This window comes from Ailuropoda melanoleuca, chromosome 10, assembly GCF_002007445.2.
Source record: "Ailuropoda melanoleuca isolate Jingjing chromosome 10, ASM200744v2, whole genome shotgun sequence".
Taxonomy (NCBI): Eukaryota; Metazoa; Chordata; class Mammalia; order Carnivora; family Ursidae; genus Ailuropoda; species Ailuropoda melanoleuca.
The window spans coordinates 78283616-78308115 of NC_048227.1; the positions used below are offsets into that span (position 1 = coordinate 78283616).

Here is a 24500-nt window from a genome sequence, read left to right on the forward strand (position 1 = left end):
TCCACATTTCAAGTGCTCAGTAGGCATGTGTAGCTTCTGACTGTACTGGACAGCACAGACACAGAATGCTTCTACCACTGCAGAAAGTCCTACTGGACAGAGCCACTCTGAAAATTACTATTAATTTTCAGAAAGAAAAACTTTTAGGATGCAATGAATATAAAAGCATTGTTTTCCCCTCAGGTGCATTCTAAAACCAAATAAATCTATCTTCTTCTAATGCCTGATAAGCAATTCTTTTAAAAGCCTCTTTTGGGAAAATCAGATCCCCATATTTTTAGTAAGAGAGGAAAAAAGGGAATTTTTAATAAATTAACTGGAATGTATTTGTCCTTGGGAAAGCGGGACTGATTTTCACCTTCTTTATTCTGTTTGTGTAATACCAGTGTCACAATTATTCCCATTCTATGATCTCAAAGCAATATATTCTTCAAGGCAGCAAGAATATATTGAAACTATGTTAAAAATAATACCTGAATTCATTTCTCCAAAATTTCTGGAGAATTTTAAGAATATCATTAACCTAGAAAAATTACTTATACCATTATAGAAATTTTAACCTAGACTTGCATGGCAAATAAAGATTTAATGATCAGAATAATATGAACCACAAGCAAGATAGAGGTGTAAGAGGAATGCATTTGGAAATAAATTTTTGAAGTATAGTTAGTCAAACTTCTCTGATGCTTAAAAAAAAAAAAAAAAAAAAAAAAGAAGTAACTCTTAAGTCCCAGGCCAATGTCAGTCATGAACTGTAGTGTACAACCCCTAGAAACAGCCCAGTTCTCTCTTATAACCCAGTTAGCATACTGCCTGGAACACAGCAGACACTCACTCAGATTGAGTAAGTAAGTAATCAGTTTATTCATTCAACAGATTTTACTAATTACTTTTCAAGGCTTTTACCATCTTAATGCCATTTTCCCCCACCCCAAATTAACAGTTTGTCTCTCAAAATCTGATAAACCCTAAAGAACCAAAATGTATGCTGTATTTAAAAATATAAATACTTAAAATTTTTAAGATTATAAAAATTTAAAGAATCGTTATCATTGGCTAGGTGAAAGTGTCAACCTGGAAAAGCAATTAATTTATTTTTAAAAATAGAGATTGGAGAATCACCATTTAACCATGATTTTATTAAGTTTATGCATTTCTATGTTATTTTCTTACATGGCTTCCAACTCATTTCATACAGTAAGTTCAAGTCCACAGCAAAGGCAAAAACTTGCCGATCTGCCTTGACAGAAACATTAACCCACGTATTTGGAAACCTATGGTAAAAATTTTAAGCCATTTTTAAAAGAATATGAAACTGTGCTCCTGCAATGCAATGAAATCTAGAGTCCTTCACTCGACATAAATCTCTTATCCCAAAGATACACCAAGAGATTTATGTATAAAATGATTAGATAACTATTTTATATGCAGTGCCTTTAAAACAATGTATTTAAAGACTGAAGTCCTTAATAAAAATTAAAAATAAAACCAGTGACTAGAATAGGAAAGACTGAAAGTATCTAATAAAAGTCACTTGATCATAGATACCTCCATATTCCTAGGTAGCTCTAATAGATTGTTATGGACAGGAGCAACATGGAGCTTACTTGATCTCTTAGAGACATAAATATAGATAGGGAGATGGGAGTTATAAAGTATCCAGATTCATCATTTGAATCAAAATAAAACAATCTGAACATCACTGCTTCTACTACATCACTATGCAGCCCGATCATGTTCAGATTTAAGAGATTTGAGCCCACTTTCAAAGACAAATGTGTTTCCATTTCCACCACCGTACACCTGGACTTCACTGACTTACTGGTAAGGACCCCGGCACCTGACTAGACTGAGGGGCCGGAGACCCACTACTCATGGCTTGCGGAGGCACGGCAGCTGGCTCCATCTTGCTAATGTGTGTGATGAATCGAAGACGAAGTTTTAAAGCTGGTTTTAAATTACAGATAATCTTCTCTACCTAAGAAATAAACACAATAAAAATATTTTAACTAGAGAACTTCAATTCCCACCGTTAAAGAAGTGCTTTATACATATCTGGAAATAATAAACTAGGGAGTGGAGTGGGCTGGATGAGAAGTTTGTATGTTTTAACAAAAACAAATAAAATTATTTCTCTCTTACATGAGGAAAAAAATGTGTTCTCCCTCACACATATTATATATGTGCATATAATCTATATATATCTACACTTACAAAAACATACTCACTTACCTAGCTAGCCAGTCATCCCACTGTCAAAAGCTAACATAGTTTCCACTGGAAATTTATGCATCCAACCAGTTCACCATCCTTTTCTTTTTCTTTTTTTAATATATATTTTTTAAGATTTATTTATTTGAGAGAGAGAGAGAGAGAAAGAACAGGTGGGAGTAGCAGAGGGAGAGAGAAAGAGAATCTAAAGCAGACTACACGCTGAGCATGCAGCCGGACATGGGGCTCAATCTCACGACCCCAAGATCACAACCTGAGCTGAAACCAAGAATTGGACACTTAATCGACTGCACCACCCAGGCACCCAGTTCACCATCCTTTTAAAATGCCATCATCACAGAAGCATGAAGCATGATTATATTTTGAAGTTCTCTGAATAACTTACGTCTGTAACATTATCTACAAAGCTAATTTTTTGGTTTTGATTTATACTTGGAATTCGAACAAAATAATATTACGTCTACTTTTACTTAAACTACTTTAAAGAAATAAAATCATTAAGCAGTTCCACGGCTTTCTTAGCTGTATCCAAATGCTCTTTGACCTTACCAGGGAAGATCAGCCCATCAATAATTTTTCCTTTCTGTATTCCCTTGTGTCAGAACTTCTCAAGTCCAAATACAAAGGATATGCTAAATCAAACATTTCTGTATTGGTTTCCACTCAACTCTGACAATCTTGCTGAGGCAATAAAGAAGTGGACATCTTCCTCACTCTATGTCCCTAGCTCCAAGGAAAGAATCCAGTAGACTAGGATTCTTATGTTTATACTCAGTTTACCTTCTTTTCCTACCAGAGAAAGAAATAACATTAAGGTATGGAGGGGAGGTCACTTCACCTATCTGCCCTACCTCCACCCTTCTAAAAGAGCCAAGCTTCGGTTTCCTACAGACAGGAAACTCAGTTATGATTCAAGGACGTCCTTTCCACTTTCAGACGACTTTACCAGGAAGTGGCTCTTTATAAGCTGAATCAGAATGTGCTTTCCTTTAACTTTACTGGAGTTTATATATGCCTTTTGAAGTGACACACAACAAATCCAATGCCTATTCCAAATGGCAACCCTCCACATAGGGAGAACATGAACAATTCCCTAGGACTTTGAAAATTCAAGTTTAGTACCTCCAATTCCTTCAAATACCCTTTAAGAATTATTCTCTTGATCCCCCTGGCTTCAGTCTTCTAGTTACGCTGCAATCTGTCCAATGTCCCCCAAGTGTACCCTAGTCAGTGTGAGGAAAAATGGGATCTCCTTCACTCATTATACAGCACCTCTCTGGTCTTTTAAAAAGTAGCTTTTCTGTACTGTTTTTTCCTAATGAGATTACTATTAATCAACCACCTAGGTCTTTTTCAGATGCCCTGTTGCAAACAGCAAGGGGAAAAAGTGTGAGAAATTATAAGATGTATTCACTAGTACTTGAATTATATATGCAGAATAAAGTGTTCGTGTAGCCTAAAAAAGTCTAATAGTATCATCCTTTTCCCCTTAAAAGAAAAAAAAGATAACAAAAGTACTCAAACAAAACTGTATCACCATATATTCAAGTTTTCTAAACTAAATATCATTAAAAGACAAAGTTAACTTACTTGTTCTTTTACGCTGTCACCAGTAAACATATACTTCATATGATACAGGAAGTCACAGATGGGATCCATGTAATTTAGGTGGGCACTACACTGGTCTACATTCAGCAACATGTCATAAAATGCCACTCCAATCTATTTAACAAATAATATAAAATTATTTAAGTGGGCAAAAAAGGTTCAATCATTTAGAATAACGTAGCTGGACTCCATTACAAGACTAACACAGAGGGACAACACGTTTGTTGAAGAACTGTCACTGATCATACAAACTTCTATATGCATGGGGTATAGGATATGGTCTGCATTTTTTTTTAAAGATTTATTTATTTGAGAGAGAGAGAGAGAGAAAGAGTATGTGAGAGTGTGCATGTGAATGGGGGGAGGAGCAGAGGGAAAGAATCTCAGGCAGATTATCCACTGAGCAGGAAGCCTGATGTGGGGCTTGATTCCAACACCCTGAAATCATAATCTGAGCCAAAATGAAGAGCTGTATGTTTAACTGACTGAGCCACCCAGGCACCCTGATATGGTCTGCATTTACAAAGGAATCCAGAGTGCTACAAAATGTCCTTAGCCTAACAGGGTTTCAATGCAATTTCTCTTCATAACTCAGTAATTTCGCTTAATATGAAGAGATAGACGATATCCTTTCTAGAAACCATTTCTCAATGTCTGAGATAATTACAGTCTCAGGGATACTTTAGGTTGTACCTTCTTGGTTCCATTTGATTGGCTCACACTTTAAGGTTCTATACTTGTCTCATTTTCTTTTCTCTCTACTCTTCTTAGGTGACTGACTTCATCCATTCCCATGATTTTAATTAATTCCTCTGTATTACAGTGTAGGCTCTCAAATGCACTTCTCCATCCTTAACTTTCTTTTCAACTTTAAGAATGAGTATGTCCCCTGCATTTCCAATGTAATACATCCCACATCAAACTCATTACAGACACACTAAATTATGGGCACACTAAATCCTCTAAAATTGTTAGATCCCACTAAACTAATTTCACTGCTAATGGTTATGATGATATACAGTTTGGAAAACACTGGGAAAGAAACAGCAATAGATCTTTTAGAACTTAATCCTACCACAGACAACCCAGGTTATATTTTACCTCTATCATACATCGAGTTCTCTCTTGCTGAAATCTTTGTAAAAATGGTCCCACAAGATGGTACACATAAAGTAACTGGAATTCAGTCTTCACTATAGGAAGAAGGACTTCAGTGAGAAACCTAAAATATGAAGATTAGAAAGAAACACTTCTGGTGACTTCAAATCAGCTGAATTGCTTGAACTTTGTTGACACAGCCTACCTAGGCATTTTTAAAATTTGTAATTTTTTGTAAAGTCTCTTTTTCTAATTAATCCTACATTCTCACTGGCTATTATTTTCATTTGATTATCAAAATAAATTACTTCAGATTTAGGGGTCATTCTCAGCAGTAAAATTACTGAATGACAGAATGTGAATTACAGGTATCCCCTCCTGCTTTCTGAAAATCTGCATTACGCCACTTTGCTTTTACAAAAGGCCTACATTATTACAGCAATGGATTTTTTTTTTGTAAAAGCAAAAATTCTTTTTGGTTTTCTTTTGATTAGCAAAAATAGGTGCTAATGTAGTTTTCTGTAAAAGGAATTGGTGTAACATGAATTTTCAGAAAGGGTGGGATACGCTTTGCATTATGTCATTTTGGCTTATGGAAGGTTTCATAGGAATACTCTACTTTTGAATAGCAGGAAAAACCTGTATTTGAAATAAAAAGAGAATAACCAATTTAATATAAACGCCATTTTCAAGAAATTTGAATCTGGGGCGCCTGGGTGGCATAGCAGTTAAACATCTGCCTTCGGCTCAGGGCGTGATCCCTGCGTTATGGGATCGAGCCCCACATCAGGCTCCTCCGCTATGAGCCTGCTTCTTCCTCTCCCACTCCCCCTGCTTGTGTTCCCTCTCTCGCTGGCTGTCTCTATCTCTGTCGAATAAATAAATAAAATATTAAAAAAAAAAAAGAAATTTGAATCTAATTACTATCAATTTTATAGTCAAGAAAAACAATCAGAAAATAGGCTAATATGAGTTATTCAGTTCAAAATACAGCTTTTGGGATATATTCTGGAAAAAGCATGCATTTGACTAAACCTCCTGAAACTGTAATGGAAAACTAGATGCCAGACTATTTCTTGCACATACAAATAAATTTTTTCAAACAATTCTGAAATAAAGGAGCTTTCTCATTATCTAGAAACTCTACTTAATTAAAACTCACTTTGTAAGTTATTATATTGAATGAGATACATACCTCATGTGTAAATGAGATTAAAAAAAAACAAAAATGATAAAAGCCCAATTTACTTAAGAAATCATAATACCTACTTGGGAATGAGAGAAAGTTGCCCAATGCTAGAATGGTGCCACACAGCATGTGCGAGAGCTAACGTATAGCTGCAGCTCATCTCGGAGTAGGACTGATGACAAGCAGTGAAGTCAAAGAGGCGGAATGGATAGCCAACCCACTCTGACTCAGATGTCAAGCTGGGACTGCTGATAACACTCACAATTCGATCATGCAGAACAATCCAATACGGCTCCTTTAAAATCAGAGGGAAGCCTGATGAAAAATATCCCTTATCTGGTATTTCACCCCATTTCCAATATTCCACTCCAAAGCCTTTCTCATTCTTTAAAGTTTTTTACTTATATAGCTTATGTTTTTATATAATGAAGATTTTGAAGGCAAAAGGGGGTGGCTTCATAGTAAGTCAAATTAGGTCAATAGAACCTGGGGATAAGTGTCTTGAGTTAGAGGGCTCTATACATGTGTCTGCCCAGTTCATTTAGTATCTGATATTTACTATACAGTAAATTGCTTTTGCCAGTATCTATCACACAGACAACACTAGTACACAAATATAACTCAGAAATAAACACATATGTTTGGAGGTGTGTAAGGAAAAAAGTGATTGATTTGGAGAGGTGAACAATCAAGTCTGAAGAGCACAGGGTTAGACAATGTTATTGACATTAGAAGATATTGCAACAGTCAACTGTGTGGTGCTGAGCAGACACACGTGAGGTCACAGAAGAGAGACATCACATGAGGGAAGGTCAGGGAAGGGCTCACTGAAGAAGCAGGACCTAAGCTGGCAAAGAATGAACAGGATTTAGAGAAGCTGACAGAAGGAAGAGGGATTCCGCATGTCTCATTCTGCAACACAGCAGAAGTCCTTAAAACATACTTCAACAAGTGTTATTTTCATGAGCAAAGGCTCTAGATACCTAACATGTTAAGTGGTCAAAAGGAGATCAGATTTTAAGGTCAAAGTAAGGTTGGAGAGATAAGGTGGGACCAAAAGATGCAGGGACCCAGAGGTCAGGTAGGTTTTTAGATCTCAGGCAGAAGGCAAACAAAATACTCACTGTAGGTTTCTGAAGCAGTAATACTATAAAAACTTAAAAAATATGAAACACTTCCTTAATTGTGTGATGTCCTTGTACAGGGCATCTTACATGCATCTTATTCTCGTGGCCGACAGGGGACGACTGCATTCCATTACTACATACAAATCACAGTTATTAACTCACTGGTAACGCAGTGATGATCAATCCAATTGCATTCATCCATGCTGTAATATTCTCTCTTGGTACTAACGGCTGACTATAAGTGAAGAAAAAAGAATAAAAATGTGAAATTACAAAAATACTTTTTTTTTTTTTTTAAAGATTTTATTTATTTATTCAACAGAGATAGAGACAGCCAGCGAGAGAGGGAACAGAAGCAGGGGGATGGGAGAGGAAGAAGCAGGCTCATAGCGGAAGAGCCTCATGTGGGGCTCGATCCCATAACGCCAGGATCATGCCCTGAGCCGAAGGCAGACGCTTAACCGCTGTGCCACCCAGGCGCCCCAACAAAAATACTTTTATATGGTTGACAATGGATCTTATTTTGAGAATATATATAATTCAGGACTAACAACTAACCTACTCCAATAAAGCTACAATAGATTTTTATTGAGTAAAAATTTACTACACCCAAAAACTAAGGAAGGCTTTACTTAGTTGTCTTGTTTAACAATGGTTGCTGGGATGAAAAACTATTTCTACTTATTTATACTTCTCCAATCATTATCCCCTACTTTATGTTGATCTTCAAGAAGTTGTGGTCCATATATACAATGGAATATTACTCAGCTATCAGAAAGAATGAGTTCTCAACATTTGCTGCAACATGGACGGCACTGGAGGAGATAATGCTAAGTGAAATAAGTCAAGCAGAGAAAGACAATTATCATATGATTTCTCTCATCTATGGAACATAAGAACTAGGAAGATTGGTAGGGGAAGAAAGGGATAAAGAAAGGGGGGGTAATCGGAAGGGGGAATGAAGCAAGAGACTATGGACTCTGAGAAACAAACTGAGGGCTTCAGAGGGGAGGGGGTGGGGGAATGGGATAGGTTGGTGATGGGTAGTAAGGACGGCATGTATTGCATAGTACACTGGGTGTTATATGCAATTAATGAATCACTGAACTTTAATAAAAAATAAAAAAATAAAAACCTCCAGTACAGGTGAAAAAAAAAAAAAGAATGGAATCTTAAAAGACTATCTTTAGTGAGATGTTAACATTATTCCTAACTTTATTAAATGTCAAACAGCTACCAAAGAGTAGAGGTGGGAACAAACCCAGGTCTTCCGACCTGTCCAGGGCTCACTCGCTCCATTACATCTATACCACAAAGATAAAATCTGGGACCAAAAGACAGTTACCATCCCACGTGCATCAGCCTTGGGACAATAGGTTTGTCTAACAGTTCCAAATAAACTATCATTCTTTTTACAAATAAACAATGAATCTTATTGCATGAAACAGGATACACACCTTTTCAGGACGACATTTAGAAGAGCATTTCCAACATCTTCACCTGAAACGGCCAAGGCCATGAGCTCCACACAAGTAACATGCAGTGCATGCGCAGCCGGGTTGGGAAACTCATTGAATCTCCAGTCGCAGTTTGGGAATGGACCAGGAGATTTGCCAGCCATCGGTGCAGATGGTTAAAGCAATAACTGTTTATTTTGAGATTAACGGCTCACATTTGTGGTGCTTTATAGTTGTAGAAGTGTTTCACATGTAAACACTGCATTTTATTATCAATTTATCTGATTGTAAGCCCCCAAGAAGTGACTGAACAGAAATTAAGAGGCAAATAATAAGAACCAACTACACATCAGTTTGAAAAAACTGAAATGTACTAACAGGAACCATGTGATTAACCACAAGGTACAAACGGTTGCTCTTACACAGGTGTGCTTTTGTAACTGTGACAAGATAGCTAGACAGGCAACCAGAGTAACCCCAGGCTTCACCCATTTATTTCTTTTAGTAGTTCTAAGACAGTTGATTAGAACATTACTTTATAATGAGTAATTCTTTTATTCATTTACATTTTACAAATGCCTTTGTGTAGGAAAACAAATCACACCCATTTATGTAAAACTGCTCTACCTAGTGAACAGTGGCATGGTGTACAGACATAGAAACCATAATGCTAATAACTTAAAACATGAAATCTAAATAAATAAAAATACAAATACAGCAGCCTTTTCATTAAAAAAAAGAGAAAATAAGTTTTGTTATTATTAATATTTTCAAAAAGCATTTAAGAATTTATTTAAAGCAACAACATTCTATGTTCTCCAGTAGCAAACAGGTGCATTTACTACAATATAGAATACATTTTTTTAGGAATGGAATTTTTTTCTTTGAAACAACCTCATTAGGTCTATTTTTAGATATAAAAAATAATGGAGTGAATGTCTGCCTATCTGGCAGCTAACTTGATGCTGCTAATTTAAGATTTCAAAACCCTTACAAAAGTAGAAATAAAAATGATCATAAAAAAATTGAAGTTTTGGAATATATAAAAATATTACCTTGAAAGGATAATATGTGTTCTCACAAATCAACATATAGTTACTTCTGAAGGGTCTGGAAAAATCACAATGAAAAGGATATTATCTACTAGTCGGCCAATCAATCTGCAATAGTAGGAGTCATCTGGGACCCAAGGATTTTCTTCTCGTGCATTCATGCCACACTTCAGGTATGTGTCACTTAGACACCAGCCTTGCGGTCGATTATCCTTGAGTGAGCCAATGATGGCATGGACAAGCTTTCGCTTGAGATGTGGGCGTTCTCTCAGGTGCATTTCATAATAGTGCAGAGTATTATACAAATAAGTCACGGGGCGATCTGCCAAGAAGAAAACAGATCATCACACATTTATCTGGTTACCCACAATAAAAAACCCCCCGTTTTCAAGATTACCAAAAATAGCTCAGAAGCTCATGAAACTATTTCACATGCTGGGCAATTGCATATAATGAACAGTTTTATTTTAGGACAAGGCATAAGGCTTCTAATAATATATACAATATCCACTGCAGCGCTGTTTACACTAGCAAAAAGATTAAAACAGCCTAAGTAGTCAAAACAAGGTAAATCATGGCATGTGTGGCATGAATGGGTTTTTTATGTACTGATACAAAATAATCAATCCCCACACATTATAAAGGCATTAAAAACAAGGTGCAGAACAATGTGTGTATCTTATATTATTTGTGGGAAAAAAAACCCAGAATATCTAAGGAAGGGTACACAAGAAACTGGTAACAGTGGTCTCCTACAGAGAAAGAAACTGGCCAGCTGGAAGTCATGATGGGGTTAACTATTTTTCACTGCATACCCCTCTCTACCATGTGGATATGTTACTTAATTCCCCCCACACCCCCCAAAAAAGTTTTTAAAGGAATGCTTGCTTGAACTTCATACCTAGTCTGTAGTGCTAAAATGCAATTCGGACTTCTGGTTAGGAGGAAGACATCTTAGACAAAGGACAGAGCAGAACCGCCCCCCAGAGAAATACACTTAGGCCTTTCACGCTCCTGTCGCTGATTCCACCATTCTCTGGTCACCTGGTTTAAAACTTCTGAGTTGTCTTTGACGTCTTTCTTTCTGTATTCTCCCCACAGGCAGCCAATCAAGTCCTGTTCCTTCTTGACTATTCGTCCCTTCCTTCTCATTTCCAATGTCATCACAGTTGTTTAGGTACTAATCATATAACTGAATTTTTTGACAGAAGTCTTTGAAATGGCTTCCTCCTTCCAAAACATGCTGCCAACTACAACTAGATTTATCTTTCTAAAGTAATGCTTTCTATGCGACGACGTTATTCAGTAACTTCTAGCTGACTCTTGATTATCTGCAGGTTGTAAGATCAAAACTTCTCAGCCTGGCACTTAAGGAGATCTACTGTTGGATACAAAGTTTCAACTCTCAATTTAGCCAATGAGAAGACTGTTTACAAAAATGCTGTGATTTTTCCGAAGGATTCCTATTGCCTAGGATGTTCTCTTTTCCTTCCTGTTTATATAAATCACATACATCAACAGCTCAAACCCTATCATCTAGGAAGCCTGCTGAGTTAGTTCACAGTAACATGAGTCTGTTCTGAACTCCTATCAGACCCTTCTCCTTCTTTACTCATTTGGCAACTAATCACAAACCATGTAAAAGGGGGCATCTCTTGCATATCACTTTTATTTCTGCTATTTAATACATTTGCCATGGCCTACCTATTCATATTTTTATGTCATCAATTTATACTTCATGGCATCACTATATAGCACTTATTCTCAAAACAGTTTTTATTGAAAAACAATTAAAATAAAATCTTTAGAACCATGATTACCCACACAGTTATGCCCAGCCTACTTTTGTTTATTGAGTTATTAGATGGAATTAAAATTTGAAAAAGCTTACCGTGAAATTTATATAAGCCACCAAGGTGATCTAGTAGAGTCTCCAGTGATTTGGAAACTGGAAGCAACTCTAAAAATCTGTGGATTACTATATCGAATACTGGGAGAAATCGAAGACACACATTCCCAAAATAGATGGGTAGATAGGGAGACTGAATCTGCACGGGAGGATCAACCTGTTCTGCCAGGCCCTCAAAATACAGTTTCTCAGGGTATTTCTGTGGAAGTGAATAAACGGTAAATGTTCAAGGCATCTTTTTTTTTATTCTCTTAAAAAAATAAAGCTAAATAAAAAAAACTTGTCATTTTTAAAAGAATATGAAACTATGTCTGTTTCTGCAATGCAATGAAATAAATACGGAGTACTTTACTTGACAAAAATACTACCCCAAAGACTTACCAAGAGATTTATGTGTAAAAGAATTTATAATAACCCTTTCATTTTGCATGTAAGTACTCACATCTACTAAAAATGCAGTTGCAATAAATTCCTAACATAGAGATACTCTAGAACCTTGAAGCAGTTTAGAGAGCTAATTTCCTTCTACACAGATTAGAGAGAGAACAGTAGAACCACAGAGAGAACAGCCAAACCAATTAGCCAAATACCTAAGAATGGTGTAAACAAGACTCACTGTAGTGGTGATTTGCTTTAGTACCTTGTGATAATTCATGTGCTTGGTGTGCCAGTCATTCTGTAGCCAGTGTTCTGGAGAATTCTCCTTCACAAAGTCACTTACTCGATTTCTAAAATCATTTGGTTTGAGTAACAGCAACTGAATTATGAAATAACAAACCTGGGCTTCATTTCCTTCATGACTACGCATGGCCTTTGGAGAACAACAGAAAAATGGTATTAAAATGTCCGACCTGTGCAAAAGCATGGCTCTGCTACTAGTCTATATTTGAATATAGTAACATCTCACTATTATCAGAATTTCATTGTATGTCTAGTCTACCCCTAACCAACTGTTCAGAATTCCATAAACATATTTGACTTTCTTGCCCATTTTTGGTTCTCACCATTCCTTCTGTCCAAAGTGTCCCTCTTTTTTCTTTTGCTGAAATTCAATCCATCCTTCAAGATCTCTCACCTAGATAGATGTGGTCTCTCATTGTTGCTTGCCGATACTTTCCTTACACCTGTATCTTGTTTTTCTGTTTTAATGATTTATAGACTTAGCTTATTTCTCCCACTATATCATAACCATATTTTTGTTTATGTTTCACAGCTAAGAGGCTAATGTTAACCAACTAAGCCACCCCAATATCACCATTATAGTTTTTTTAAAAAGTAGCATTTTCCAGCCTGGTTCAGTGTCTTCTCTTAAAATTTTGCCTGAAATAGACATCAAGTGAAGAGGAAAAATAACTTGGGGAATATTGGGTGGCTGCGAGAAACACTGAGTTCTGACTATGGCTGCCAAAGTGTACAGAAATTATTATTAGCACTCTCCAAAGAAATACAATGACTTTTTTTTTTTTTTTACCACTTCCTGCCTGTAGTGGGAGCCTTTGGGAATCAACTCAGGGTCTAATTGCTTGTACTTTTAAAGCATCACAAGGCCAGGACCATGACTGTCTTATTTACTTCTATACTTTCTATGCATAGAACACAGCAGATATTCAAAACACACTTGCTGATTCAATGATGAAGATACTGGGAAATCTCTAGTTCCTTAGGGAAGTGATAGCAATGCTTGATTATAGTATAATTTCATTAAATCCTTAGAAGCAATATAGCTAGATCAGCACAAGATCTGTCAGTCACACACCTTGATCCGAAAGAGAATGAAGCATCTTAAAAACTTATTCTTCAATAAGTGTAATCTTACCAGGCAGAGAATTAATCGGTCCAGTGTAACAATGTTATACTTCCATACCATGTCATTAAGAATTTCAATGCATTTGTTGAGTTGCTGACCCCCAGCTGATGTAGAGAACTCATATACTAAGAAATCAGCAAATGTTCTCACGTGGGCTACCAAGGCCCTGGCTCCAATTCTTTCTAATACTCTAGAAAACCGAGAGTAAAAAATAAGTTATATTGCTATATGGCATATGGTCTGTCAAATGGAATGCAGATCGAGGTTTTTGGCTTACCTATAGCCAATCTGATTAATATGATCTGTTTCCAAGAGCATTTTCCAGAGAAGACAAAGGAAGAGAGGAGGAGAGCCTTGCATAGAGAAGTGGGTAATGATGTCATTTTCATTGGTCATTGACTTCCACTTCCTATATTCCTCCTCTACATTTTTTTTCAGATTAAAACGGCTTTCCTGAGGTACATTATTTTGCTTGAAGAATGCCTAAAAGGAAGATCAGAAGTTTACTTCAAGGGTTATACTAAAAAAAAGGGCATTGGTTATAGAATCAAAGAAACAGTTCTAGGCTTGATTGTGACACTAATAAACTCTATGTGACCTCAAGCAACTTAGTAATCCAGACCTGAATTTCTATAATGGGAAAATACACAGGCTTGATTAGATTATCTCTAAGGTTCCTTTCCTAGATTTCCTAAGCAGAAATTCCAAGTAAGCCTGAATTCAAGCTTCTTCAATCATCTGTTGATGCTTCTATTCGTCTTTGAAAAAACAAGGCAAAAAAAAAAAAAAAAAAAGAAAGAAATTTATGTACCTTTTGGTTACGTATTTTATTATCTCTATAAGGAAAATCTATTATACTATCTCAGATCAGTATCAGCATCACCTGGGACCTATAAGAAATGTAGACTCAGGTCCCATTCCAGACCTACTGAATTGGAAGTTCAGCAGTCTATCTGAACAAGCCCTCTAGGTAATTCTGGTATGTTTGAGAACTACTGCTCTAGCCCTATTGGAAGTTCTAGAAAGCAGATGTTCATTATGCCTAAACTTTTCTCTGAAAAGTAGAGGACAGATGAAGTTTTCCTTTCTGTGTGATTAAAAAAAAATTCAGTCAACTGTAACAACGTGTATCCTGTGAAGCTCTGTTAAGTTGTATTTCTCCCCATTTCAATTTTGAGAGAGAAAAATATTTTTTCAGGTAATGTGTTAATTCTCACAGATTCTAAAACTGTTAACTAATAAGATGAAACTAAAATTAAATTTTTAGGAACATATCCAATCCTGGAGTAGGACAGGGAACAACTCAAGAGACTTTGGAATAGCAAATTTTTAAAAAGGGAAGTAAAAGCTAACTGCCTTTGGATAAAACAAAAACAATCTCTCTAGAATAACACTACATGGGATAAAATGAATTAGAAAGAATGATCTCATATACATTAAATGAAAGAATGACTTTGTATATATTCAATATGTAATTCAAGACCAAATTACCTGTAGTGGGCCTGGAAAACAGCTAAGAGTGTGTGATGCCCAGTTATGCGGAGTAAAACTCATGATGGTCTGAAGTATGTCTTTACACCAAGTTCCCTGAATTGAATCAGAGCCTGTAAAAAAATCTAAACATAAACAAATAGATGTAATCCAGATACAAATGACCCACAATTCATAAATGATGTCACAGAGAACGTAACAATTATGTACACCCATCGAATTTCACTGCAATACACTCGATGCTTAACTATATTCAGTTTAAACCTACATTCTTAGTTTATAAATAATTTGAATGATTACATTAGTAAATATGAACACAATTAGTGAAAATAAGACAAAAGACATTGCAATCTTTTTTTTTTTTTTAAGTAGGCTCCACATCCAGCGTGGAGCCCAACATGGGGCTTGAACTCATGACCCTAAGATCAAGACCTGAGCTGAGATCAAGAGTCAGACGCTTAACTAACTGAGGCACCCAGGTGCCCCTGCAATCTTTTTTTTTTTAAGGTTACAGAGCACCAATGATCTAACAGTGATACAGGCCCGCCACAATTGCTCATGTAGTTCACTCTGACAATGTATCAGCACTTTACTGAGCCAAGGAAATAGAATTAAGAAAGCAGATACCTTTCCTAGTGGTTGAAATAGCTATAGACCTTAACTCTCTACATCAAGAAGGTTAATTTATGTAAAATAAGATAGTTTACATAGATGTATTTGGGGTTGCTAAGTTCAATAACTATTTCTTTAAAACAGCAGTTCTCAAAGTGTAGTCTGCGGATTCTGTGGGTCCCCAATATCCTTTCAAGGATTCAACGAGGTCAAAACTATTAAAATAGTAATACTAAGATAGCACTGACCTTTTTACTGTGTTGAAATGTGCACTGATGGAGCAAAGGTAATGGTAAGTAAAACTACTGGCCCTCAGAACAAACAGTGGCACCAGATATATTAAAAGCCATTGTAATCTTCACTATACTCCCATGGCATGGGGGGAGTAGGAGGGAAGTGCCAGTTTTACTCAAGAATATCCTTGAAGTAGTGAAAAGGACCATATCTTAGCCCTTAAGTACATCTAATTTTATGTTATGATAAAAATGGAAGCATGCATAAAGTGTCCTAGCTACACATTAAAGTATGATGGGTATCCTAAGGAAAAGTACTTGTGCAATTGTCTGAATATCAAGTTAAATCACTTCTTGGCCTTTTGGCTAAGATCAAGTGTGAAATAATTAGCTTTTTATTTTTTTATGGAATTCCATTTTTACTTGAGTGAACATCTGACAGAGAACTAGTTATCTGGACTCGGGCTTTAAGCAGAAATTTTCTTGAAAATTAAAAAAGGGAGCCTGTTACTTCAAGGAAAACAAATAACCACATCTTTTGCCAATGATAAAATCTGACTTTTCAAGTGAAAAATCAAAATTTTGGAAAACCTGTATTCACTATTATAAGCCCAATAGTTTTCTAAAACTTAACGATTTTCCTAATGAAATTTGCAGTGATACTAACAAATGTAATTTTATGATACTGCATAACGAAGTGTGCCAACATATACAAGATCTACATAATTCAGTGAACCAAAGCTTTCCAAAAACTAATTTATGAAGTTATAAAATATACATGGATTAAAAAAAAAACCATTAGGTGTGCAAAACAGACCAAAGGATTATAATAGAATACAAAAAGTTCACCGATTGAATTTTGGATGCTATACTGCAACTAATGTTTAAGAAATCATCACTTGTCCAATTTTGTGTGGCATCAAAGAATATTCACAATTATCAGAAAATGCCATTAAAATACTCCTCCCCTTTCCAACCTCTATCTGTGTGGTGCCATTTTGTTTTCAGTTCTAAAATAATGCATTGCAACAGATGAAATGTAGAAGTAAATATAAGAATCCAGCAAAGCTTCTTTTACAACAGATAATAAAGAAATGCAAAAAATGTGAAACAATGGCACCTTTTCTCATAAAGTTTTGTTCTGGAGAATATGTAGTTTATTTTTCACAAAAAAAATGCCATTTATATTAATATGTAACAAGTTTATTATTAAGTGAATCAAAAAAAAATTAAAAAGCACCCAACTAATAATACAGTATATATTAACTAAATTGAATTTAAATAAAAAAATTTTAAAAAGCACCTATCTTAATATCTAATAAAGTAAATATTGATAGATATAATCCATATAAATGGAAAATCTCTGGGAATTTATTTTATTTTTAAGAGTGTAAAGTGGTCCTGAGACCAAAAACCTCAAGAACCACTACTTAAAAATGATGTAAAATGTCTGAAAACTGAAGCTCAACTCAGTTAAAATGATAGCACACAGAAGAACCCACATTAATGATTAAAATAGTGAAGGTATTAAAACAACTATTTTTAGGGTACCAAACGAGAAAAATATGTAGCCAAGAATACTTTATCCCCCTAGGCTGTCAATGAAAATAGAAGGAGTGATAAAAGCTTCCAGGACAAATAGAAACTAAAAGAATTTGTGATCACCAAACCAGCCCTACAAGAACTATTGAAAGGGGTCCTCTAATCAAAGAGAGAGCCCCAAAGTAACATAGACCAGGAAGTAAGAAAGACAATATACAGTAACAGTCACCTTACAGGCAATACAATGGCACTACATTCATATCATTCAGTAGTTACCCTGAATGTAAATGGGCTAAATGCACAATCAAAAGACACAGGGTATCAGAGTAGATAAAAAAGCAAGACACATCGATATGCCGTTTGCAAGAGACTCATTTTAGACCCAAAGATACCCCCAGATTTAAAGTGAAGTGGTAGGAAACCACTTATCATGCTAATGGACATCAAAAGAAAGCTGGGGTGGCAATCCATATTTATATTAGACAAATTAGATTTTAAACCAAAGGCTGTAATAAGAGATGAGGAAGGATGTGTATGATAATACACTATATCATATCATACTTAAAAAGGGTCTATCCAACAAGAATTCTAACAATTGTAAATATTTATGCCCCTAACATGGGAGCAGCCAATTATATAAGTCAATTAATAACAAAATCAAAGAAACACAGCAATAATAATACAATAATAGTAGGGGACTTTAACACCCCCCTCACTGAAATGGACAGATCATCTAAGCAAAAGATCAACAAGGCAATAACGGCTTTAAATGACATTCTGGACCAGATGGACTTCACAGATATATTCAGAACATTCCATCCCGAAGCAACAGAATACACACTCTTCTTGAGTGCACAAGGAACATTCTCCAGAAAAGATCACATCCTGGGTCACAAATCATGTCTCAACCAGCACCAAACTGGGATCATTCCCTGCATATTTTCAGACCACAATGCTCTGAAACTCGAACTCAATCATAAGAGTAAAGTTGGAAAGAACTCATATACATGGAGACTAAAGGGCATCTTACTAAAGAATGACTGGGTCAACCAGGAAATTAAGGAGGAATTTAAAAAATTCATGAAAACAAATGAAAATGAAAACACAACTGTTCAAAATCTTTGGGATGCAGCAAAGGTGGTCCTAAGAGGGAAGTATATAGCAATACAAACCTTTCTCAAGAAACAAGAAAGGTCTCAAATACACAACCTAACCCTACACCTAAAGGAGCTGGAGAAAGAACAGCAAATAAAGCCTAAACCCAGCAGGAGAAGAGAAATAATAAAGATCAGAGCAGAAATCAATGAAATAGAGACCAAAAGAACAGAACAGACCAACGAAACTAGGAGCTAGTTCTTTGAAAGAATTAATAAGATTGATAAACCCCTGGCCAGACTTGTCAAAAAGAAAAGAGAAAGGACCCAAATAAAATCATGAATGAAAGAGGAGAGATCACAGTCAACACCAGAGAAATACAATTATAAGAACATACTATGAGCAACGATATGCCAACAAATTTGACAATCTGGAAGAAATGGATGCATTCCTAAAGGCGTATAAACTACGAAAACTGAACCAGGAAGAAATAGAAAACCTGAACAGACCCATACTCAGCAAGGAAATTGAAGCAGTAATCAAAAATCTCCCCCCAAAAAAGAGCATGGGGCCAGATGGCTTCCCAGGAGAATTCTACCAAACATTTAAAGAAGAATTAATATTTATTCTTCTGAAACAGTTATAAAAAATAGAAATGGGAGGAAAGCTTCCAAACTCATTTTATGATGCCAGCATTACCTTGATCCCAAAACCAGACAAAGATCCCACCAAAAAGGAGAATTACAGACCAATATCCCTGATGAACATGGATGCAAAAATTCTCACCAAAATACCAGCCAATAGGATCCAACAGTAAATTAAAAGGATTATTCACCACAACCAAGTGGGATTTATTCCTGGGCTGCAAGGTTGGTTCAACATCCACAAAGCAATCAATGTGATACACGACATTAATAAAAGAAGGACAAGAACCATATGATCCTCTCAATAGATGAAGAAAAAGCATTTGAAAAAGTACAGCATCCTTTCTTGATTAAAACTCTTCACAGTGCAAGGATAGAGGGTACATACCTCAATATCATAAAAGCCATCTATGAAAAACCCACAGTGAATTTAATTCTCAATGGAGAAAAGCTGAGAGCTTTTCCCCTAAGGTCAGGAACACGGCAGGGATGTCCACTATCACCACTGCTGTTCAACATAGTACTAGAAGTTCTAGTCTCAGCAATCAGACAACAAAAAGAAATAAAAGGCATCTGAATCGGCAAAGAAGAAGTCAAACTCTCACTCTTAGCAGATGATATGATACTTTATGTGGAAAACCCAAAAGACTCCACCCAAAACTGCTAGAACTCATACAGGAATTCAGTAAAGTGGCAGGATATAAAATCAAGCACAGAAATCAGTTGCATTTCTATACACCAACGGAACAGAAGAAAAGAGAAATTAAGCAGTCGATCCCATTTACAATTGCACCCAAAACCATAAGATACCTAGGAATAAATCTAATCAAAAAGGCAAAGGATCTGTACTCAGAAAACTATAGAAAAGTCATGAATGAAATTGACGGAGACACAAAGAAATGGAAAAAAAAATCCATGCTCATGGATTGGAAGAACAGATATTGTTAAAATGTCTATACTACCTATAACAATCTACACATTTAATGCAATCCCTATTAAAATATCATCAACTTTTTTCACAGAAATGGAACAAATAATCCTAAAATTTGTATGGAACCAGAAAAGACCCCAATTAGCCAGAGGAATGTTGAAAAAGAAAACCAAAGCTGGTGGCATCACAATTCCGGACTTCAAGCTCTACTACAAAGCTGTAATCATCAAGACAGGATGCTACTGGCACAAAAACAGACACAAAGATCAATGGAACAGAATAGAGAACTCAGAAATAGACCCTCAACTCTATGGTCAACTAATATTTGACAAAATAGGAAAGAGTATCCAATGGAAAAGACAGTTTCTTCAACAAATGGTGTTGGGAAAATTGGACAGCCATATGCAGAAGAATGAAACTGGACCGTTTCCTTACACCATACACAAAAACAGACTCAAAATGGATGAAAGACCTAAATGTGAGACAGGAATCCATCAAAATCCTTGAGGAGAACACAGGCAGAAACCCCTTAACCTCTGCAGCAGTAACTTCTTCCTAGACACATCGCCAAAGGCAAGGGAAGCAAGGGCAAAAATGAACTACTGGGACGTCATCAAGATAAAAAGCTTTTGTACAGCAAAGAAACAGTCTACAAAACCAAAAGACAACTGACAGAATGGAAGAAGATATTTGTAAATAACATATCTGACCATAATGAGATGCCACCTCACAACATTCAAAATAGCTAAAATTAACAAAGCAGGAAACGACAGATGTTGGCGAGGATGTGGAGAAAGGGGAACCCTCCTACACTGTTGGTGGGAATGCAAGCTGGTGCAGCCGCTCTGGAAAACAGTATGGAGGTTCCTCAAAAAGCTGAAAATAGAGCTACCCTACAACCCAGCAATTGCACTACTGGGTATTTACCCCAAAGATAAAAATGTAGTAATCTGAAGGAGCACCTGCACCCCAATATTTATAGCAGCAATGTCCACACTAGCCAAACTATAGAAAGAGCCCCGATGTCCATTGACAGATGAATGGATAAAGAAGATGTGGTATATATATACAAGGGAATATTATGCGGCCATCAAAACACTGAAATCTGGGGCGCCTGGGTGGCACAGCGGTTAAGCGTCTGCCTTCGGCTCAGGGCGTGATCCTGGCGTTATGGGATCGAAGCCCCACATCAGGCTCTTCTGCTGTGAGCCTGCTTCTTCCTCTCCCACTCCCCCTGCTTGTGCTCCCTCTCTCGCTGGCTGTCTCTATCTCTGTTGAATAAATAAATAAAATCTTTAAAAAAAAAAACAACACTAAAATCTTGCCATTTGCAACGAGGTGGATGGAACTAGAGGGTATTATGCTAATTGAAATAAGTCAATCAGAGAAAGACAATTATCAAGCAATCTCACTGATATGTGGAATTTGAGAAACAAGGGAGAGGATCATAGGGGAAGAGAGGAAAAAATGAAACATGATGAAACCAAAGAGTGAGACAAACCAAAGAGACTCTTAATCTCAGGAAACAAACTGAGGGCTGCTGGAGTGGAGGCGGTGGGAGGGATGGGATACCTGGGTGATGGGCACTGGGGAGGGTGTGTGTTGTGGTATGTGCCATGTATTGTGTAAGACTGATGAATCACAGACCTGTACTCCTGAAACAAATAATACGCTATATGTTAATAATTTTTAAAAATTTAAAAATAAAACAACTTTTTTTTTTTTAAACAAATGAAATAGATCTTTTCAGTACGTCATCCCCTTAATAATCGGTAGGGACACCGCATGCTCTAATTCATCTGTTTTTGTTGGCGGTAACCACCATATTCACTGTACCTGTTACGTGAGTTGCTCTAGCTAAGGTCAATATCAAGGCTCGGTTCAGCTCTTCAGATTCTGCGGATAGCACCGTTTTGGGATCACTCAGGAAGCGTGTAAACTGTGGCTGTACCTCCGAGCTCCCTAATGCTGTTATAAGCCTAAGTGCAGTGCTCTCAACACTGAAAGTGGGAGAACAAAAAGAAATGAAAAAGTGAAGTTGCATATAAAATTTCAGAATTATAGAAGTAAATCTAACTCTAGGTTAACCAAAATGGAAAAACATGCAAACTATGAATTCCTCTTTGATTAAAAAAAAATCTCCTCCTTTACATGAGAATCAGTTTCGTTTAATTTCCTTTAAAAACCTGAGGCGCCAAAACAAAAACAAAAAAACTGAGGTGCCAAATTTTATAGCAAAAAGCATCTGACATTATTTGCACATTTGAAAAAGACAGCTTGTAGCTTATAGGACTAAACAATTTCACCTGGATATACAGCATTTCAAAAATTATATTTTTCAATCTGAAATACATTTTCACTTAGAGAAAACCAAAGTGACATGATAATTTAACCATAATCTGAAGTGTATTTAAATCCAATATTCTAAAGGGCTAAATCGGAACATTTTGTCAAAGGCCTTGGAAGTACTTATTCTCGGTCAAAAATCACTAGGCGAGGACTGGGCTACCTTAATAACTTCCTATTTAAAAAGCTGTCCTCCACTTCTTCTGTATTGAAAATAAAATACTCTAGAAGCAGAGGAGACTTATGACATATGAATACAAATGCTAAAAAGGATTAAGTTCCCCATGTCCAACAAATTTGCTAAGCAATCTGAAGGCAAGACCGTCATCCAAGCGCTCACCAGAGATGGAGCTGGTTCTGGTTGGTTTGCGCAACCGCGGCGAGAGTATGCAGGTGGCTCAGGAGCTGCACTCTGTAATGAGGCTGGATGTGGTGCATGCGGTAGCTGAACATCTCAAGAAGCGTGTGTAAGATCCCCCAGGCGTGGGACTTGAAAACAGTTGGCAAAAGCTGACCTTGAGGAACAAGACAATTTAAGGCACCAATTATAAAAGCTATGAATTAAAAGACGTTGAAGAAAAGTCACATGGAGTAAAATCAACGTAAAAATTTGATCATGAACACACACACTTTCCAAATGTTCTCCATTAATTTCTCCTTTAATGGTAAGGAAAATAATCCATATCCTAATCAGAACACCACGTTTGCTTTTTTTTTTTTTTTTTTGCTGGAATATGACAAATGATATTTAAGTTCATCTGAAAAAATGAGACAACTTATGAAAAAAAATTACCCTTCCTCACCTCTCAGCTGTCTTTTAAATTACTTTTAGAATGTTACTCTTCCTAATCTTTTGAAGCATGAGGATCGTTTCTTAATATACAAATTGCATGACACCCACTCTTACTCCTTCCTCTCTCCCCAAAAAGCTGTATTCAACCCTCAATTATCTGGGAAGAGTAATTATGGTTCAAATTAAAATTATGCTGTATTAGTAAAAAGTTATAATTACCATGAATCAGAAAAACACTTCTATATTAGAAAGTATCTATTATTTAAAACTGCGTAACAACTTACAGACACTATAAGCTATCTCCTGAAATGCAGGAAAACTGCTTCCCTATTGCTAGTCAGACTTAGCCCCAGGGGCACCAGCAAAAGAAGCACCTGGGACCACACATTCTTGCATGAGAATAGGACCCTTGTCTGTCTAGCTCACTGTACCCCAAGCACTTAACACAACACCCTTTCTTATCATAACTTTACTTAAAAGTACAACTCACTCTCCTGACTCTTACACGCTTATCCCTCTCTTTTGCTTGATTTTTCTCCATAAGACTTATCATCTGACATATTTCCTACTTCATTTATTTATTTTTTTGTCTGTCTCCCTCATTAGCAGGTAATCTCTATGATGGCAGTGACATCTGCACACTATTGTATCCCCCACACCTAAAAGAATACCTGTTGAATTAATGAATGGGTTAATGGTTATAAACACCAGAAAGTTCTGTCTTACTGATAAATCCTTTGATGCCCAAGGACTCTATTTCCATATAGACCAATAAACGACTGTAAGTTTCCACTAAGGCCGGAGCCAAGGCCACACTGGATTTTGCATGAGCAAGTTTTATCACTCTGGTAGCAATGCTATGGATAAGGCTGAGGAAAAACAAAAGAAAAGAAAAATCCTTATTCCTGACACAGATAAGAAGTTACTCTACTTATAGGGAACTTGGTATAAATCTAAACTTAGGGGCACCTGGGTGGCTCAGTCGGTGAAGTGTCTGCCTTTGGCTCAGGTCATGATCCCAGGGTCCTGGGACTGAGTCCCACATCAGACTCTGCTCAGTGAGGAGCCTGCTTCTCCCTCTACCTGCCGCTCCCCCTGCTTGTGCGCTCACTCTCATGCTCTCTCTCTCTCTCTCTCTCTCATTCTCTCTGACAAATAAATAAATAAAATCTTTAGGAAAAAAATTCTAAACTTAAAATGCATGAGCTCCATTTTAACCATTTAAGTTGTGCAGGACACCTGGTAGCGATGCAATGTACAACCTGAGACTAATTCTGGTTTCCATGGTGCTTTCAATGTGCATCAGGATCCTTCTGCTCACAGAAAATCAAAAT

General features: G+C 36.5%; 1 protein-coding gene across 2 annotated transcripts in view; it reads right to left on the minus strand.

Moving 5' to 3' along the window:
• Positions 1-845: 845 nt before the first annotated feature.
• MED23 (mediator complex subunit 23) overlaps positions 846-24500 on the minus strand; it is a 46945-nt gene continuing 23290 nt past the window's right edge. For both annotated transcript variants that reach the window (XM_011229639.3, XM_019803561.2), the window contains 15 exons: positions 23893-24035; positions 22714-22888; positions 21864-22027; positions 14971-15095; positions 13757-13962; positions 13489-13669; positions 12313-12483; positions 11655-11871; positions 9849-10085; positions 8712-8877; positions 7417-7489; positions 6208-6422; positions 4942-5062; positions 3823-3954; positions 846-1978 (listed from right to left, as the gene is read on the minus strand). In XM_011229639.3, the coding sequence (XP_011227941.1) occupies positions 1811-1978; positions 3823-3954; positions 4942-5062; positions 6208-6422; positions 7417-7489; positions 8712-8877; positions 9849-10085; positions 11655-11871; positions 12313-12483; positions 13489-13669; positions 13757-13962; positions 14971-15095; positions 21864-22027; positions 22714-22888; positions 23893-24035 (2494 nt within the window). In that variant the 3' untranslated portion in view covers positions 846-1810. The remainder of the gene's footprint in view (positions 1979-3822; positions 3955-4941; positions 5063-6207; positions 6423-7416; positions 7490-8711; positions 8878-9848; positions 10086-11654; positions 11872-12312; positions 12484-13488; positions 13670-13756; positions 13963-14970; positions 15096-21863; positions 22028-22713; positions 22889-23892; positions 24036-24500) is intronic.